General features: G+C 37.7%; 1 protein-coding gene across 9 annotated transcripts in view; it reads right to left on the reverse strand.

Moving 5' to 3' along the window:
* The window catches only part of cyst (rho guanine nucleotide exchange factor 18 cysts), a 345,308-nt gene that overhangs the window by 100,526 nt on the left and 224,351 nt on the right, over window positions 1-20,431 (reverse strand). For all 9 annotated transcript variants that reach the window (XM_081746656.1, XM_081746637.1, XM_081746623.1 and 6 more), the window contains 2 exons: window positions 16,020-16,131; window positions 10,216-10,289 (listed from right to left, as the gene is read on the reverse strand). In XM_081746656.1, the coding sequence (XP_081602782.1) occupies window positions 10,216-10,289; window positions 16,020-16,131 (186 nt within the window). The remainder of the gene's footprint in view (window positions 1-10,215; window positions 10,290-16,019; window positions 16,132-20,431) is intronic.

Consider the following 20,431-nt stretch of genomic DNA (forward strand, 5'->3'; position numbering starts at 1 on the left):
CTGACGGCGGATTGGCCGCCCACTCTCACTACCAACTTTGGGATTGTACTGAGCCGGACGTAATCGCCGGTTAGACTGTAACCGCACATAATCTAGAGGGCGGAAGTGTAACTAGAGAATATACACTCCTCCAGCCATAATTTTTGAGCTCTGGGAAGAATGGCACAGAAAATCTAAAAATGACAGCCAATTTGCCGCGGGCGCGAGCGGATGAAGGATAAATAAAGCTTTTCTTTCTTTTTATTTTGAAAACTTGGCTTCCAAGCCGCTTCAAAGTTCATATTCTATTGGTGCCTATATCCTTTCCTCACTCTTTGCGTACACACTGAAAACTTCACTACATATTGATAAATTGTAGGCGTATTACATAATACGGCTATAAATAAAACGTTTTATGCACCAAAAAAACTATTTAAAATTTCTTTCTATCTTCTACTGTAGATATTAGCAATTGGTTACCCTCCTCGCTGGTCTAATGACTAACGTGTGCGCCTTTCGTATACGTGGTCCCGATACGAATTCCGGTGAGAGAGCATATAAAAATATGAACGCATTACGGTGGTTAGGATTCCATTATAAACGTAAGTCCACATCTCATATAGCCACCATGCTGAAAAATACGCTGAACTTCAACAAATAACTCATTAGCATTAGTCAACAAAAATCACTGCTACAACAATGATTGATGTTTGTTCGCGATATTAGAACTCGTATTATACTAGCGAATTTACGGTTTTACTACGCATCTACAAGCTTTCGTGACCCACCGGGTAGCACTCTATCAAATCAAAGTTCTGTTATATAGTGTGAAAGATTTTCTGTCAGAAGTCGGTTTTTTGGCCCAAAGGTGAGGACATTAATTAGTGCAATTCAGACAGATTAATACTTATTTATACAGATATTAAATAAAATGATACAACCGTGTTCGTGTGCTTATACTTGGTGCACGTATTACGGATTTTAAAAGAGCTTCAAACTTAGATGGATAAGTGTGTTAGTAAGCACTGATTGTGGTGTACTGGTAAAAAAAAAAGTAATAACTGTTAGATAGGAGCTATGATTGTTTTTTTAAATTCAATGAACCGAGTTTACTACTGAGTGAGCAAGTAAGAGATTGGAGTGAGTGAGTTATACTGCAAAGGTCTTTTTGTACCTTTCAATGTTTAAAACTCAGTAATAAGTCTGCCAGGAAAGAAAATACAACATAAAAACATATGAACATAGTGATAAACGCACTAGACTAAAATTAATTTTGTCGGGATACGTGGCAAAGGTAAAGAACTCAAGTTAGCATGAAAGGTAAAGAAAAATACTTGTCGGGATTGTCAATTGAACTGGAAACGAAAAATGCATTGCGTGTTAATAGACAGGAGACAATCACATAGGAGAGCAAGAAATGCGTTAAGTATAAATAATAGGACAATTACAATGCAGGCAGAACATGGAGGTAAGAAGAAATATAAAAATTTTAGAGATCGTTTGGTGATCATCTCCAACAGGTGATGGTGAATCTGCTGGTACGGTAAAGTCAGTACTGCGGTTGAACGTAGCCGATTTCCCAGGTTACATGATAGGAAGAATATAAGGTTCACGCCAGGTAGCAGGAAAGAATCCTTCAATCTAGATATAATTATAGAGGTCTAAAGGATGTTACTTACTAGTACCAGGAAGCATGAGAAGCATAATATAATGTATGGAGTCCAGTCCAAATACAATGAGTGCTTTTCATACTAATGAAATGAAAATTTTCAGTTTAACGTTCCACAATTATGCCTTTTAGGCTAAGGGAGACGGTAGAATGAGATAGTGAAAGGAAACGAGCATCCCGAGAAAGCCCACGGACACGATGCTGTCCACCATAAACTTACTTGGCCGGGGATCGAACCAGGGATTCCATACACACATACACCAGAGATAAGCACTTTACCACTGAGCCACCGTGCTCCACTTTAGTGCTAATGAGAGCAGTGGGAAGTTCAGCAGTATTAAGAGGCAAGTTGTGATTTTCATTATTTGGTGACGCAAAATGTAAAAGTCAACTTTCTGCTCGTGCTTTTGATTTGTAGAAAGTCAAGCGAATAATTGACTGAACTAAAAACTGCAATAAAATACTGGTCAAATTCATTGACAATCCGCTTTCAGTTGGTAATCAGTTTGTCTTGCACAAGCAGTGCAGAAACGTAGACGGAAGTGGAATAACCCCGAAGATGATGAACTTGGAACCAGACAGTACCCATTGAACTATCTGCAGTTACGCTGCAGACATAGTCGAGCCAGCTAAGTCGTTTCCCTTGTTTAATCAAGTAGCGTGCTCTGGTACAAAGGAGACGAAACTGTTCTGACTGTCAGTACTAGGAATATGATTAAAGCAACGAAGTGCTCGGCGTCGTGCTAGAATAGATTGATGTATTTCTTCCGACCACCAAGGAACAGTACGTTTTCGAAAAGCATCGTCTAATAATGGAATCAAGACATTAGCAGCCGACACCATACTTATGCAAAAGGCCTCAAGGTGTTCATCAACAGAGAACTGAGGTATGGCATAAAATCAAACATACCAGAAAACTGCTCTAGTCTGCACGGCGAAGATTTTAACAAGGCAATTCAGTAAAGTGTAAAGCAGGTAGCCCAATGAGAATGATCGGAAAGTGATTACTGCCACATAAGTAATGGTAGACAAGCCACTGAAGATTAACTGCAAGTTGTGGGCTGCAGACAGAAAAATCCAGATGTGAATACATTCCTGTGGCAGTGGTAAAATGTGTTGGACTGCTATTGTTTAATAAGGTAAGGTGTGAAGTGTCTAGAGATGTCGCCAATTCTTGACATCAAGGCTCGCTACAAGGGAGACCCCACAGTTCATGATAAGAGTTGAAGTTCCCCATTACATAACTGGATGCGAGTTGACGTTATATCTAGATCACCCGATGTAAAAGCTTCCAGCTGTGTGATGTAGATGTTGCAAAAAGTGATCGGTTGCCCAAAGAAAACTCGAACAGATAGGACCTGGAAACTATTGTTCACCTGGATAGAAGTGCAATGATATTTGTCTTGTATTTCAACTTACTCTGGCAGCCGCACGACCATCGCCGTTCTTGTCATGTGGTAAATGAGTGTAGCTGGAAGCAACAAAAGAGAGAGTAATAGTAAGGTGAAAATGACAGATTGAATGACAAAAGGTGTTTAAATTTTTCGAAGTGACTGGAATAGTCATTCATATTTCATTGCAGAAGAGTCATTATGGGATAGAATTAAGAACGACAGAAGGTTTACAATGTTTTTGCCTTTCCTATCATACATTCTATCATAGAGATATCACTCTGTGTAGAACTAAGTGACTGCTGACGTGAAGGTTTCTATTTCACATTAGAGGTGATGGGATCAACAGGCTGAGATTTAACAGATCGTTCAACTGCATGGTCCGATGTGGACTTTGATTCAGTAGTACCAGACTTTTTATATTGTTTCGACACGGAATTTGGTTTACTCTTTAGGAATTGTTTCCTCAAGGATCGTTGAGCAGGAGCCCCGGGAAGTTCTCTTCAGTAATGGTGCTGATTTGAGTAGTAATGGATATTGGTGGTTGTTGTGTAGTACTCAGTGCTCGCGTAATAGGAAGATCACATGTGTGAGTGCTGACATCAACAATATGTGCTCTTTGTGAACGAGTACTTTCACAGCACATGAAAAGGTGGAGGCAAAAGTACGTGTTGGTTTGATGCGGCGAAAATCCTTCCAGTAATCGTAACTTCACGGATTATTTTTTCTTCCTTGAACTCGGACAGTCATGAAACGAAACTGGATGTGCTGCATTACAATTGGCACATTTAAGCGAGGTCGTACATTGAATTGGACCATCTGCTGTATCACAACAATTGCCCAGATGGCAGAAGCATTGCATGACGTAGATAAGTGGCGAAAATGGCATTTAAAACAGTGCAAAGCGAACGACATGTATGGCCTTACCTTTAAGTAATAATATGCTACAGTATGACTGGCAAGTAGGTCTGGTATCCTGAACGTAATCCGTCAACTGTAGCTCGTCATTCTTGTGGGTGTGGATTCGCTTGATGTTCATAATACGATGCTCACAATTCATCCTTTATCTCGGCTTCCGACAAGCTTTGAAGATAGAAATAAGTAATCACGCCTTTACTGATGTTCAATTGTTGATGTGGTTCAACTTGTATTGGGACTGTGCCCAACGGTCTATATAAGGAGAGCTCAATTTCTCAATTTGCGAATATGCCCGCGTGCAAAAGTTCCAGTGGCAATATGCTGCAAATATCTCAGAAGAATAAATGGTGAAAGTTCATTCAAAGCACCAGCAGTTTCTCCCCTTTCGTCTTTAATAAACAAACATCATGGGACATGTTCCACGATCTTTCCCTCGTTCACTTTTTCTATGTATTATCTCTGCAGTTTCTCGTCACCTTGCTGAGGACCGACGAAGGGAGCAGGTACTACCTACCTACCACAACCCTTGTCAGGAAGCTGAGAAATGACTTCAGGCCGTATGTGCAAAGAGCCAGTGCAGTTTCTATCTCAAGTGATGGATAGAAGGAGACTTATGGACAATTGAACAAGGAGACCACCGTCGTACTGGCTCATGGAAGAGTCCACGCTTCTTTGGAGGTCCAACATGACGGATTACTAGCTTTCCCTTTCAGGTCATCACTCCATCTAGTACGACTAGGCGCCAACAAAGTTAACTTCACCATCACGGGACCCCAGGCCAACCAAAATCAAATCCATTTAATCACTGTCAGGTCAAAATATTAATAATAATACTGAAAAAAATTGAAAATTCGACCCATAAATCAAATATGAGCCCGAAATCTTTACCAAGTTACAACAGGAAATGACGCCGGTTTCATGCAATGCATCATATTGTACAGTAAGGTACACTCATATAGAAATGTACTTCTGGATGGTACACCCATATAGAAATTTACGGCAAAAGTGTACCATCCAGAAGTGTCCCTTACTGTCCAATGAGATTTCATTACTAACAGTTAAGAATATATGTCAGATATTTTATTGTATGATCTTAGTGTGCAATATTAATTAAAACTATGACCTTGTCCTTGGCTATTCAAATACTTATATTGAAATAATTGGTAATAAATAAATGGACAACAGTTTATCTTTTAAGAAGCCTTAGGTCCTATTACTTTTACAACATTTTATATATAAATACTGTGTGATCAAAAGTATCCGGACAACTGGCTGAAATTGACTTACAAGTTCGTGGCGCCCTCCATCGGTACTGCTGGAATTCAATATGGTGTTGGCCCATCCTTAGCCTTGATGACAGCTTCTCCTCTCGCAGGCATACTTTCAATCAGGTGCTGGAAGGTTTCTTGGGAAATGGCAGCTCATTCTTCACGGAGTGCTGAACTGAGGAGAGGTATCATGTAGGTCGGTGAGGCCTGGCATGAAGTCGGCGTTCCAAAACATCCCAATTGTGTTCTATGGGATTCAAATCAGGACTCTATGCAGGCCAGTCCATTACAGTGATGTTATGGTCGTGTAACCACTCCGCCACAGGCCGTGCAGTATGAATAGGTGCTCTATCATGTTGAAAGATGCAATCGCCATCCCCGAATTAATCTTTAACAGTGGGAAGCAAGAAGGTACTTAAAACATGAGAGTGCCACGCAAAACAACAAGGGGTGCAAGCCCCCTCCAAGAAAAATACGACCACACCATAACACCACCACCTCCGAATATTACTGTTGGCACTACACATGCTGACAGATGACGTTCATTGGGCATTCGCCATACCCACAACCTGCCATCGAATCGCCACATTATGTACCGTGATTCACCACTCAACACAACGTTTTTGCACTGTTCAATTGTCCAATGTTTACGCTCCTTACACCAAGCAAGGCGTCGTTTGGCACTATATGAAATCCAAGTTTTCTCACGTCACGCCTTACTGTCATAGTACTTAGAGTGGATCCTGATACAGTTTGGAATTCCTGTGTGACGGTCTGGATAGATGTTTGCCTATTACACTTTACGACCCTCTTCAACTGTCGGCGGTCTCTATCAGTCAACAGACGAGGTCGGCCTGTACACTTTTGTGCTGTACATGTCCCTTCACGTTTCCACTTCACTATCACATCAGACACAGTGGACCTAGGGATGTTTAGGAGTGTGGAAATCTCGTGTACAGACTTCTGACACAAGTGACACCCAATCACCTGACCACGTTCGAAGTCCGTGAGTTCTGCGGAGCGCCCCATTCTGCTTTCTCACGATGTCTAATGACTACTGAGGTCGCTGATAATGAGTACCTGGCAGTAGGTGGCAGAACAATGCACCTAATATGAAAAACGTATGTTTTTGGTGGTGTCCGGATACTTTTGATCACATAGTGTACCTATATATATGGGAGTCAAAATTGTACTTATAGGTTGGTTTTCGTTTTATTAGCAACATCGTACATACTTAAAAGACATGAATCAAAACTCTCTCTACGCTATTTCCCTACCAAGTAGCAAAAACAGTTTATTATGTACGAACGTGGGTCTCACTGTACCAATTGATGATGTACAAAACATGGCGGTCATAGTTTTAAGCGCACAAGTAACAGGTGGAACTTCAATTGCGAATTTCGGCTACTTAGAATCCACGCATAATGAAATGAAATGTTTTTGTAACCATGTAATCAGTTAGCTCTGAAGTATTTTACAGCGTTAAAAAGGAAATGTTCATTGCAACCTGACTGCAAATGTTCAGGATCTGCAACGCATATCAGATTGTGAATGTAGCAGTAGGCCGTTCTAGGTACTGGTTCGAGTTCCGCAGACACTTTGCCGCATTCTTCCTTTGTGACAATCATCAATATATATATATACCAAAAACGAATTGTATACTATATCTTCGAAATATGTGATTCTTCTGGTTTAGTGTATAATTTCAGAAACTGTTAAACCTGATAACCATATTGGTTTAGTTGCCAAAATTGTTAAAATATATTCGGAGATATGGAAATAATGTTTTTAAATCATGATCAAAAACACTTACCAGCACAGTCAATCATGATCAAATTCTGAAGTCTATTTTGGAAACTGATGTTACATTTAGATTTGCAGCCAGGAACTCTGCATGAAATTTAGTAAGATCTTTGCAAAAGGACAGGTTTCTAAATGAGGAATACAGACTTATCAATACACGATAAAAAGTTTGCCTTAGTGTTAAGTAATTTTGTGGGGAAAACTAGTTTAAAGCTAGGAAGAATGAAACAGATCACACAAGTTCTAAACCGAAATTACACAACTGAGTGCTATTTGATGTATAATAAATATACAAAGTAATAGAGCTTGGAGCAAACATTTTAATTGTGCATCATAATATAAAAATAAAGAATCAAAAATACTGTACATATTCTGGACGGAGAGGTGTCAAGATTCTTACTCTCGTAATGGCTTAGTACAACGTTAACGAGTAAAGATGACGACGGACCTCCCCCCCAGCAAGGTCATCAATTTGTTGATTATTTTCTTCACACTGGTAGCAACTTGTTTGGAGAAATACTCTAAATTTCTTGTAAATTTCATATATTTCCAAAAATACGTTTCAACCAAATTTACGTGAAGTGAAAGGCTCAATTTATCCGATCGCAAGAGGGCTTCTTATATTTACTATGTCTATTGAGATATGGTTGACTACCATCAGAGAACACACAACACACACACCTCTTTCCCTTTTTCTATAAATCTTTCACAGATTACTCTTAATAAGCCAACTGTCTTTTGTGTACTTACTTCTCCTAAACTCGAACTGTTCCTCCTCAACTTCTTCATTTGTTTTCTCATACAACATTCTGTTCAGTATTCGATTTTTTTTCTGCACACGATGCGGAACTAATAGTTCTGTAACCCTCTCATCTCTCTGGGTTCGATTTCCTAGCCAACGGTATCATGATCGTCTTCAAGAATCTTTTTCGACACTCTCTCGTTTCATGTATTTCACTATAGAGTAAGAATAATTCTTTCTTGCCCTTGTCTCTCCCATACTCTTAATGAATTCGATTGCTATATTATCTATCCCCGCCTACTTTCCATATCTCATTTCAGATACAGTTTATTCAAACTAATTTCAAAGTATATGAAACCTTTCATCATCCTACATTTTCTACTTCAACATCTAGAGCACGAGGTATATCCCCACTCTCAGAGAAGTCCTTGATATGTTCTTTCCACTTTCCCAAGACCATTCCTCTTGCTGACTACCTTTCCATTCTTATTTTCTACTGGCATCGTAATATCCCTTTGTTCCTTCGGAAGTTCCATAGCTCCCTGTACGGTACACTTCCTTGCATTTTCCAATTCTTTCTAATTCTTGTATGTCCTCACATTTTCTTTTGTAGAACTCTTCCCTTGCTCTGTCTGTTTCAATTTCTACCTCGCGGTTTAACTTCCTGTACATCTTTTTTCCTTCTTTCGTATTAACCTGTTTTCACGCTCTTCCCTCGGTCATTTTCTTCTACATACTTGTTCTGTAACGAATGAATTTCCTAGTCGTTTTCTGTTCGCGATAACATTTATTTTTTGCAGCCTGCAGTATGCAAAGTTTAACATGATCCTATCGCCATTATTACCTGCATCTATCCTTTCCTTAACGACAATAAAGTTTGAATACTTTTCTTCGAAGGTTTTATGAAAATATTCTCTTCTTATAATCTTCCCATCTCATTTTCCATCTTTCCAGTTTTCAACTTCTTTTTGCCTACTTCTCTTCTAGTTACATTTTTCAGTTGAATATCCACTGCCAACGGCACGAAATTATGGTCAAAGGAAATGTTGGCTCCGAAGAGGGTTTTCGCGTATTAAAGCTATTCCGATATCTATCCTGAACCATATTATGATCTATTTGATATCTTTGGCCGTCTATTGAGAATTTCCATTATATCTTCTTCTCTTATGCAGGTTGAACTAAGTGTTTCCAATCACCAGTGAACTATGTTTACAGAAATTGACCAGTCAATCCACCATTTCATTTCTTTTATCCAAACTATATTTCCCTACGACACTACTTTATAGTCTTTCTCTCATGACTGCACTAAAATCTTCCATCACAATTGTGTATTCACCCCTCTTCTCTCAAACTATAATTTCTATCATTTTCTCACACTTTTCCCTATATCTTCAGTTGTCTGCGACGTGGTCGGCGCGATGTATCACTACTAGATCCTTCTTCTTTTCTTTAGTCTTAACATCATATCCCTGACATTAACAAGTTTATTTTCACTACCTTGTTTTTTTAGGCGATTATCCAAAATTATTCTAACACCATTACGACCGCCTTTTTTATTGCCTGAGTAAAACATCCTATATCCTTCGTTTCTCAATTACCCATTACCTTCCCATATAATTTCACAAACTTCTACCAAATTTAGATTTTGTTTCATTTCTTCTTTAAGATTTTCTAATTAGCTCGCTGCAACATAGTATTTGGGTTTTATTTCCCTATTGTAAACATTTTGCTCTTGCTCTCCTCCTACAGCGGTCTTTCCCACACTACATTACTCTTTCATCCAATAGTCCTTTTCAAAACATTCCCTTCCCAGAGATCCGAATAAGATACTTTACCTGCGACAGACCAACATATGTATGTTCTCTTTCTGTGTCAGCAAAGTACAAAAAAATGGAATGGCGGTTTCCTGTTGCCTTCCACCTCGCAGTACCTCAGCCGTTAAAGTCATTCTAACCACACCTGAAACTAAATGTCAAAGTTGCCGCACCAATCACTATGGTTTCCGCTCATTTGACTACTGGAAGAACTGCTGTCTTCTCCTAAGACATTCTTCGTCTGGCTACTGCATTTAGACCAATTCGGTAGGGGTGAATCTTCTAGTAATGCAGTACTGCCGACATAGTTCTAAATATTAATTCAGCACGCAATTCTTTCCCTTCGACATAAAGTATCTTCCTAATTATCAGCGAAGCTAACCCCCTGTCGTCATACGTATTGTACACGTCTTAGCGCTTGAAAGTTACAATGATTGCAGTTGTAGGTAAGTACCTTTGTAAGAATGAAATTTATAAAAATGAGAATGGGCTACAACATGATATATCAAATAATATGCCAAACACTTCTAGGAACGGAAATGAGCTCTTCGACACACCTACTTTTTTCTACTTTTGCCATGATGTAAGAACTTAATATGCCCAATTTATGAAACGAATAAAATATCCTTACCTTATTCTGTTTTGGCTTGTTGCATTCTAGAATATGGTCTTTACACGAGCTCTGATGAACAGTTGCCATACAATCTGAAACGTAGAGCACAGTCAGTAAGAACCTGGGTAACATTCATGAAGATCAAAGAACACTAATGAAATCATACAACAAAATTACACTGATAGTATAAATGTAGATGTCGCTTTTATTTAAAAAAAATATATATATAAATATAATAACTGTAAAAATTAATGCTCTACAAGACGTATTGAGAACAAAACGCGAAAAGTATGATTTGTTAAGATCCTTAATATGAACAACTTAATTTCTCCTAACAGCTTACTTTTTACGTATGTCTCATTTGACCGCTTTCTTGTCATCAGCCCTGACAAATATCTGGAAGTAAATACCACGCAATTAACGAATTATGTTGATCCAGCCATCCATTTAATTTTCTGTGGTGTGTATACTATTTACTCTTAAAAAATGCTCTCCAGAAAATAGAGGAAACACTACCACAGAACACTAAAGAAATACACAGTTAGCACTTTCTCCAACTGCATCTATTACAGACTTCTAAGGAATGAGCCCCGCATGATTTCCTCACTGATGTCCAATTTCACTAGTCATCTACTATCAAGAACCTACCGGAAAACACAAAAAGCTGTTAAATTCTATCTTCTAAAATCCACAAAGGCGAGTTTACATTGTAATATCTCTTGTTTCTTCCGAAATTCTATAGATTTCACTTCCTTGTACGGTATATTTCCTATAAATAGAAAGACTATCCAGAATTGGCAGTCCCTCCGAATGCACTTCTGCATTCCTCAACTATCATCTCCAACCTCCAGTCCATGCTACTCATATCTCAGATGTAAACCAATTCGTATCCATAACTCAAAATGTACTCACTTTGCCCTTCCAATCATAAACGTTTAAAAAAAAATCATACTAAACGTCCAATTTTCGCTGAAGCCGACAGTATTGCCACGACTTAGGAAAGGAAAGGTAATTTACGGGAAAAGGATGTATAGGAACAACATATTTACAAAAATAAATCAAAACATCATCTTGCTCCACAGAATAAATCTTCATTTTTCTTCTTTCCTATTGGTGATTGCTGACGGTTCAGATGTCAATAATGTTATTCCACGTATGAACATTTTTCTAAGAATGATGATATTTTGATTAATTTCATTTTATCAATGTTACGCTTTGTCCCTTCCAAATGTTCTCCAAGGCCCGATGTCACGCTTTCGCTGTATTTGGCATTCCGAATATGTTCTTTCACTCCAGTGTGTATGTCCCTTTTCGTTATGCCTATTTTATCTTGGCAAGTACATGAGATTTTATAGACACCTGCAAAATCAAGCAGATTAGTTAAGAAACTTTTATAGTTTGATAAGTTTGTCTCTACGTTTTTCGGGGGGACTAACGCTGTGTCAAAATTATGCTTCTGAAACACTTTCTATACGTTTGAGACCGAACGAAATAAAGGCATGCCTATCCATTTTATTATTTGTTTTGATATTGCTCATTTTGAGCGATGTTGAAACCTGTAACCACCTTGATTCCCAATGTTTAACTGGAAGATAATTTCAGATCTTCTGTCGTTATCACTGAAACAAAGAAAAGACCTTACGAAGGAAATACTTCCAAATGCTAGCTTTTGTTTCATTTGAGTGTGCTGAATTTGCATGTGAGTATTTGATTTCTCCTACATCTTGGCTGTAACCCTTGGTAATTTATTTCTGTTTGTATATGTGGTTATGTTCTGCAAATTTATTATTATACATTTCAGCTTCCTTTGTGTTACGTTATTAGGCTTGAAGCCATGAGAGGCCAGGCTTCAAACCCTGAGTATAGAGGTCCCGCGCTCGGTGGAGGCAGGGCGAAAAAGCAGCACAATAAAAAGTTCAAGAAATGTCCCTTTCGGAAATAGCTTTATTCATTCAAACAGCCTGTATACATTCTGTTTCCAGCCTGTTAATGTCTCTATTGAATCACAGGGCTGAGAAGCATACACGAAAAAGTAGAAAATATAATCTTGCGTTACAGAATGGTAGCAGAGCAAGAAAATGACAGAAAAACATAAAGAAACCAAATATTAAAAATAAAAACTTAGTGTGTAAGATGGATTTCTCGGCGTGATCGAGAGCTTAAAGAATGGGTTGGAATCACTTCTGGCCACCAGGGGTAACCTTGGCGCTAGCATTAAGCAGCTTTTCTGCTCCCTCTTCGAGTGTTTCTTTCAGAAACTATGTTCCGGGGGGCACTGCTGGTACTATTTATTATTATATTACAGACGTATTATTTTGGTTTCCTCCAGGGGGGCAGTGCCCCCCTAAAAACATGTCTGGAAGAAATACTGCCCTCTTCCACCTCTTTCCCTCGGCTAGCTCGTGCCTTCAAGGCCGAGCATGGACGTAGAAACCTATATAAGGGACGAGTTTGACCTTAATTTCGATTTAGTTGTAGTCGACAGCGCGCGGACAAGACGTTGCCAGTACACTTTCAGTCGAAGCAGCAGTGTACTCACTGTCAAAGTCAGGTACGACATGGGACTTATATTTTTTCTAAGTCATTATGTTTTAACTTAGAAAATTTCAGCGAAGCGCATCATGCTTGAACATGTCAGAGGGTGAATGCGTTATATCATCTTGAAAGTTATTCAAGTTCGAACTTTTTTTTTTTTTTTTAAAAAAAAGATTTTCTCTCTCGTTTTATGACTTTCCTCTCTTTCATAAATTTAAGAATCACTTTTCACAAAATGAAGGAAATAAATCTGCAACTTAGAATTCCCGGAGCAGTCGCTATGGTAGACTCCTACATAACCTAACTGAAGTAATTTTACTCATATAATCGAATTATGTAACCAATATTTTTGTCATTAATGATATATACTCTTTCTTAGTTTATTGTAATAAACTTCTTTCGTTCTGAAATTTATTTTGTTTGGATTCGTGAATCATGGAGGTACTATAAGCAAGCAAATGGTAGTGGTACGATTTCTTGGTATCAGAGCTCATTCTCAGTTACCAAACCTCCCCTCTCCCTTAGACTTCTCTTCTAGTAAAAGCATGACATACTTTGCAACATTAAGTCGATTTCAAACCAGAAGCTGATGAGAGCAGGACTGTTCGAGGTTGAATGCGGGATATCTCAGGTAAGGTTGGCAACCCGTTAGCTGGGAGGAATATACTGCGAGAAGAGTCAATACTAGCATCTCTAGTTGTCAGTGAAGACCCATATAAGGAGGAATCATTCTCAGATCTTCTTAAGTTGGGTAATGTGCAGGTCTCAATACATGGCCCCACATTGTTTGATATGATCACATGCTCAATTTTAACAACCGAACTTTCACAGGAAACTCTTAAGAGTTTTTGGTGGGTTCGCGCCGATTAATATCGGGGCTGGACACCTGCCCCCAGAATAACTCGTAACATTTGTTACTTTGATATTGATAATGTGGACATTAAAGTTCTAACTGAGCATCTTCCTTATGTAAAAGTAATCCATTGTCTACGAAAAGCTCATCCAATAGCTAATCCGTCAGTCAGTCTGTACACTGTCTGAAAAATAAAAAAACGTTTTTCAAACAGCATCTTCAGAGGCAAAGTATTTCATTTACTTCAATTGTGGGAATTATTTTGTCTTGCTAACAAAACCCGAATACTGTCCATGGAACTGAGGTTGCACATATTCCCTACATCCAAGGACATTAACACGTTACTATTCGCTATTACAAGCGGTGTGGTCTTTTCTGTGAAAATTGTACTCTTATCAACTATATACTTAAAGAGTTTCCGTAAATGGTTTTAATATTGGGTTGAATATTTCGAAAAATGATAAAATGAAAATGAAATGAAATCTTTAAGTTTAACGTCCCACGGTTATGCCGGTTAGGCTAAAGGAGACGGTGATAATGAGAAATGAGTGAAATAGTGGAATGAAGAAAGTGGGAGGAAACGGGAGAACCCGAGAAAACCCACGAGCATGGTGTTTGTCCACCACAAAGTCCACACGGCACGAGCTGGGATCGAACCAGAAACCCCAAGCACCGGAGGTGAACGCTCTACCACTGAGCCACCGCGTCACCATTGAAAAATAATAAGATGGGTGATTCTTTCCCGATATAATTGGCTTAAGTGAAACGTTTTTATTATGCTTAGGCAATCCTAACATTATCAGATGTGAGGGTGCATCCACTTGTAAGTGCTTTTCTAGTACTACTATCCAAAAACCGAAATTTTCAATAGTCATACTGTTCTAAATATGTAGGATAATGAGCTCAAGTACCAGTTTGTGGAAATAGTGTTTCTTTTCCATGAATCTAACTCTTATGAACCTCTATTGTTTAATACAATATGAATGTTACTTATACATTCAGGATTAAGCTATTTTTTTCGTGTCTTCCCAGTCCTCACAGATGTGACCTTATTATTCCACACATCCACGTTCTTAAGTTCCTCGAGAAAAAAAAAAAAAAAAAAAATAAAATAATCACGTCTTGAATTTAAAAAGCCTAGCATGCAATTCTTATTACAGTTAGCTCAAAATCATCTTTCACGTTCTAATGAAGTAGATTTTTAACTTTCTTCTTTTTTTTATTAAATTATTTCGAAGCACATCAAACAAAAAACTCAGACTTCTAGCACAACAGCCCATAGAGGTTCAGGGTCTACTAGCCAGAGTGTGGAACTCAACCTTTGGGTGATGTGTGATCACTACATCAGCTCCCCTCGCCGTTAATGCTGACTTTCTAGATCGGAGTTTGCTCCTTCTTTCTTTCAAGTAGCTCCCCAACTGTCCTCATGACGCTCGATAGAGGCTACAATGCCAACACTATCTAGTGAGTACGAACGCTCCCCTGTCTTTCCTCGGACAACACCCGGTACTATTTAACTTCGTCGATCTCATGGGTAGTAGTATTCCAGTGCGGATAGTTTGCTGGCGCAAGCATATCGAACACGCTGACTTATTATTGTACTAATTACTAACGAAACAACAATTTGACATTCAAGGATTAATACAGAAATTCTACCTTCCTATCAAATAAAATCGATTCACGAATTTCAATCAAAATGCCTCGGCTGCAGTTGATTTCTTTTTAAGCAAATGCACAAAGAAATAGTAAGCTGTTTAATTCATGGATACAGTGCCGAAAATGACCCCTTGGACAGGACTGTATAAATAATTCTCATTTTTCATATCTATAAAATATAATAGACTATCTATAATAAATGACTTCACGTTAGCATCATACCTTACGAGACCATGATCCAGCCACCTCTCCCGCCTCCTTTCGTCTTAATACTAACACACTTGTACATTCATGTTTAATGACTAATATGAACTTTTTCTTTTTTAATATCAACGTAAATACCAACTTTTTCTTTTCTACTTGCCAACATTAATTATGTTATACAGGCTTGCCAAAACAAATTCTGAGAGAAAAATGATACGTATTTTTTTAGCAACCTACCCAGGTGTACGACTCTAGTTCCGTTTTTTTCTCCAGTTATTACGTACACGCACAAATTTCACCATTTTTTTTCTTTATGCTGCAATTTAAGATTTTCAGAAATAACCTATTTTTCTTAGTTTTCTTATTTGACATTCAAGTTGTAAGTCTGTCATATTTCAGAAATGATTTCGGTATAATAAAAATCGACCAGCAGAGAACCCATTACATAACTACACAATGAAAAGAACACACTGCAAACAGGAAGTGGGAATATTGAGGACTAAAACCTTCCTAGCATTCCAACTTATCTCCTACACAGCCCTCAGAGCTGAAATTTGTAACATTATTTACTTACTTTCACAATAAAGAGCCGGTTTGTTGGTCAGAGTTTTGGAACACCAATCACAAATCTGATTTGATCCACAGCATGCTGATACCCACTGATGTTGCGGCTTTTTCACTTTATTCTGAAAAAGAAAAAATGTTCATATGTATATTTACTCTTCACTTTGGAAAGCAGAGAAATGGAAAAGAGTATATCGAGATTCTACAGGTTATGAACAAAAAGTTCTCTTTTTTTTTTTTAATGCTCCACAAAAATTCCATGACTCCAGAAAATTCCTATGTAATAGTTCCCCCCCCCCTCTTCTACTTTCTCTCACCAGATTTTTTTTTTTTTTTTTTTAATCTTTCTGGTAAAGTTTTAAATTTACTTTACGTATCTCTGATCATCATCATCTTTTGTTTATTATTATACAAAGAAGTATACATGACAGTGTTCAAAAATACTATGTGACTAAATATTTTGTCTGCAGTATGTACGTACACTTGTGTCCAAAATTGTTGTCGCATGTCTTTAGAAATTACATAACTAGAAATAACTCTCTTTCTTGTGATAGAAAATGTCACATTTCTTCTTTGAAATAAGCAGAAAAACAAAACACATATTTTCCAAAAAATATTTCAATAAAAATTAAGAAATAAGCAAGTTATAATTAAAAAAAGAAATCTCCGAAACTTTCATCGAAAAATTCTAAGTTCCATTTCGTAAACGTGGCAAACGCGCAGCGAATTTACAAAGAGGGAGGGAATTTTATGCTTTGTTAGAAATACAACGTAAATCTGTGATAAGGATAGTTACTATACATGTGGCACAGCTCTAACAATCATTGCTATTAAGCATTTTACGTTTAAACAAACGACTAAATAGAAATAAGCTACAAAATGTGCGAAGCGATCAGGCATTTTGTGTTAGTGGTTTCGTCACATGCGTCTGCCAAGCTGCACTCTTTACCATGCCGTTGTAGAGTAGTCGGTTAAAGCTTCTTCCTTATATACTTTATTTTTCCACGATCCTCACTTCAAATCCCATACCCTATAGTAACTTTTTTTTTTTTTTTTAAGAAAAGCTTGATTCTGTGAATTCCTTAAGGAACAATGTTTTGTTCTAATAATGCTCCTTAGTATTATTCTCTTCATTCTAGTTTATTTGAATAATTCCAAATAATTTAGAATTATGTCTTTAAAACATTAAAACTGTCTAGAATTTTATAAAAAGCGGAAGCTTCATTTATAATCATTTTCATAACCGAAATGAGAAACTTACAAATAGTGGAATTTAATTAACATATGACTAAACTTTCATAAAACAGTAATTAAATAAACATAGTTTCTGCAAGTAATATTCAGGTAATAGACAGAAATAATGAACGTAAACTATTAGATGTCGATTAAAAATTAGTAGGGATAGTTCTAAAGCCCAAGTAGAAAATTATCTCTGCTTCATGAAATAATAAACATTTTATAAAATAATGGTATTTTTGCTATTTCGGAAATGTGTTTAGTAAATTAATAAATAAAATACAATTATATAATTCAATCACTCTTACTCGATAGCTTGAAGAGAAACTGTCGGCCGCGACCCTTCGATTTTCTTCGTAGCACACGAAGGGACACGAAGTTGATCCGAACCAAGGGAAAGGGTGTAGAAAGAAGTAATGGCACTCAGGGCGGGATAGGTATTGCCTGTCACATAAGAAAATGCATGTTCTCCGCAGGATAGTATCTGTTGCTTATTGACGCGATGGAAAATACGGGAAAATCGGTTCAGTTAATGTAATTGACCATTAAAACTTTTAAAAGCTGTGGATGCTGGTAAATTAACAAAATATATTACGTTTGCAGATGCAATTTACACAACAAATAACACGAATAGTGTGAGAAGCAGGGAAAGCAGAGAAACTGTTATATGGTAAGACAACAGAAACAAAAATCACAAACTGGATATTTAAAGTGTATAGCAAAAAAAAAAAAAAAAAAAAAAAGCACCTGAGTATGTGGCGTAGTAGATAACGTTCTAATCTACCAATCAGTTGATCCATGTTCGAGTCTTCGTCAAGTGCATGGGCGTCTTTGGCAGGGGGCTGAGGGGGACGCGTCCACCTCAATATTTTTGAAGTACAAAATATTCAATATTTTATTCTAATTTATTTACTAACGACAGAATAACATATAAATAATAATTACACTATTTGGAATATAATATTCTGGCTATGAAAGGATTATAACAGACTTGATATACCTCAGGGGTCCGTGAAGGTAATCAGAAAGCTAACAAATGGAATCGAAGATAATAAAGAGGTTGGGCTTGGTAGTACCATTTAAATCACTTTCCTTGATGTCCCCCCCCCCCCCAAATTTTACATGCCAGAGACGCCACTGGTCAAGTGTGTTTTGTTTTTTCTCGCCGAAGAAACAGCCATTACTTGTAATATTTACCTTTTTTCTTTTCGTCAAAGGAAACAGCCATTACTTGTAGTATTAGAGTTTTATACAGGGTGTTAATGAACTATACCGACAAACTCTAAGAGGTGATTCCTTACATCAAAATCAGAGAAAAAGTTCATATGGACCAGTAGGGAAAAGTGCATAGTTTCAGAGCTAGGGCTGTCCAAAATCGCGAAAAAGCAAAACTTCAATATGTCCTATTTCGAATTCCAGAAATTGTGGATGGTGGTCCTTATCAGGTAAAAGAAGTCACACATACGCAATCCAGAAATGCATATTTCATTAATTTTCAGTGGGTGTACAAAGTATTCCATACAGGGCAAAATTCCCAGACATACAATCAACCGAATTTTGAGATTTGACGGACTTTATGATTGGTCCAACGTAGGCAAAGATAAGCCCTGATAGCAGTGAACACAGAAACCTTTAGCGCGATGTCGAAAGTGTTAAGGATCGTCAGCAACACGGTTTCTCGTATCGGGAAAACGCATGTTGTAATGTTTTTTTTCACGCTTATAAGTGAAGAGAACGTGAAATATACAGTGAGGAAATCCATCAAATCACACATTATTGCGAATACAAAAAACATGGAGCTGACGGTTCTTAACACTTCCGACTTCCCTCCGAAGCAGTGGATGTCCATTATTGTTAAGGCTTATATTCTGCCTACTTTGGACCCTCCTTGAAATCAGCATATATCTGAAAACTCTATTGAGAGCATATCTGAGAATTGCACCCTGTAGTTTTTTTAAATCATTTTGCTTTGACGGTAGATTTTAGGGAAGGGGGAGAGCAGGAGGGGAAATATACGGAAATGAATAAAACTTAGTAACTCTTGAACTACCCGAGAGATCTCGATCAAACTTTCAACATAGATTAGGTTCGGATGTTATTGCCATTTCACTTTTACAATGCAACGTAAGGGATGGGCAGGGGTAGATATATGTTAAAAAATGAAAATAGAAGTGACTGTCTTTGTGACTTCATCACGCTTAAACACACTACCGATTTTAATCAAATTTTCAACATAGATGAGGTTCAGACCTGGGGTAGTTTTATCATATCAATTTGACGGTAGAACAAAGAGTTAGGGGGAGGGGAGGGGAGAGATGTATGAAAATTAATAAAACAACTCTTGAACCACCCAACTGATCTCTATCAAATTTTCAAGATAGACGACGTTCGGTCCTTCGATAATTTTTATAATCTAATTTTGACGGTGCAAGGTGGGGAGGGGGGAGATATGTAAAAAAAATAAAAATAAAACTGGCTGTCTTTGTGACTTTATTACTCTTGAACCACCCAACCAATATCGATCAAATTTTCAACATAGATGCGATTTGCGCCTGGGATGGTATTTACCGGTATCTATTTACTTTGACGATAAAAATCAGGGGAGGGGAAGGAAGGAATTAAAAAGTAAGTGAAACTTAACTCTTGAACCAAACGATCAATCTCGGTCGAATTTTTAAACATAGATGAAGTTAGGGTCAGATATTTTTTTTATCATTTCACTTTGACAGTAGAAGTTAAGGGAGGGGTGGGGGTACCTAAAAAAATAAAACTTAATAACACTTGAACCAGCGGACCGATCTCGATCAAGTTTCCAACCTTGAAGAAGTTTGAACCTGAGATGGTTTTTATCATATCACTTTGACGGTGTAACTTTAGGGAGGAGGAGGGGAGACATTTAAAATGATCGAAAATGACCGATATTAGTCATCTATAGCTTTTGAGCTAGCTGAGATTAACAGTGACACTACCGATGCTTTTTAAATCCAAATTCAGCCCCACAGTTTGAGAGAGGGAGGAGGGGGAGATATATAAATGCGATAGAAAATGACCGATATTAGTGGCGAATCTATAGATTTCCAGGTTGGTGAGATGAACGGTGTTACTTCCGATCCCTTGCCCCGCAACATGAGGAGAGAAGGGGGATATATAAAAATCATCGAAAATGACCAATATAAAAGTGCGCTT

The sequence above is a fragment of the Thermobia domestica genome, chromosome 2 (genome assembly GCF_964235325.1).
Source record: "Thermobia domestica chromosome 2, izTheDome1.hap1.1, whole genome shotgun sequence".
NCBI lineage: Eukaryota > Metazoa > Arthropoda > Insecta > Zygentoma > Lepismatidae > Thermobia > Thermobia domestica.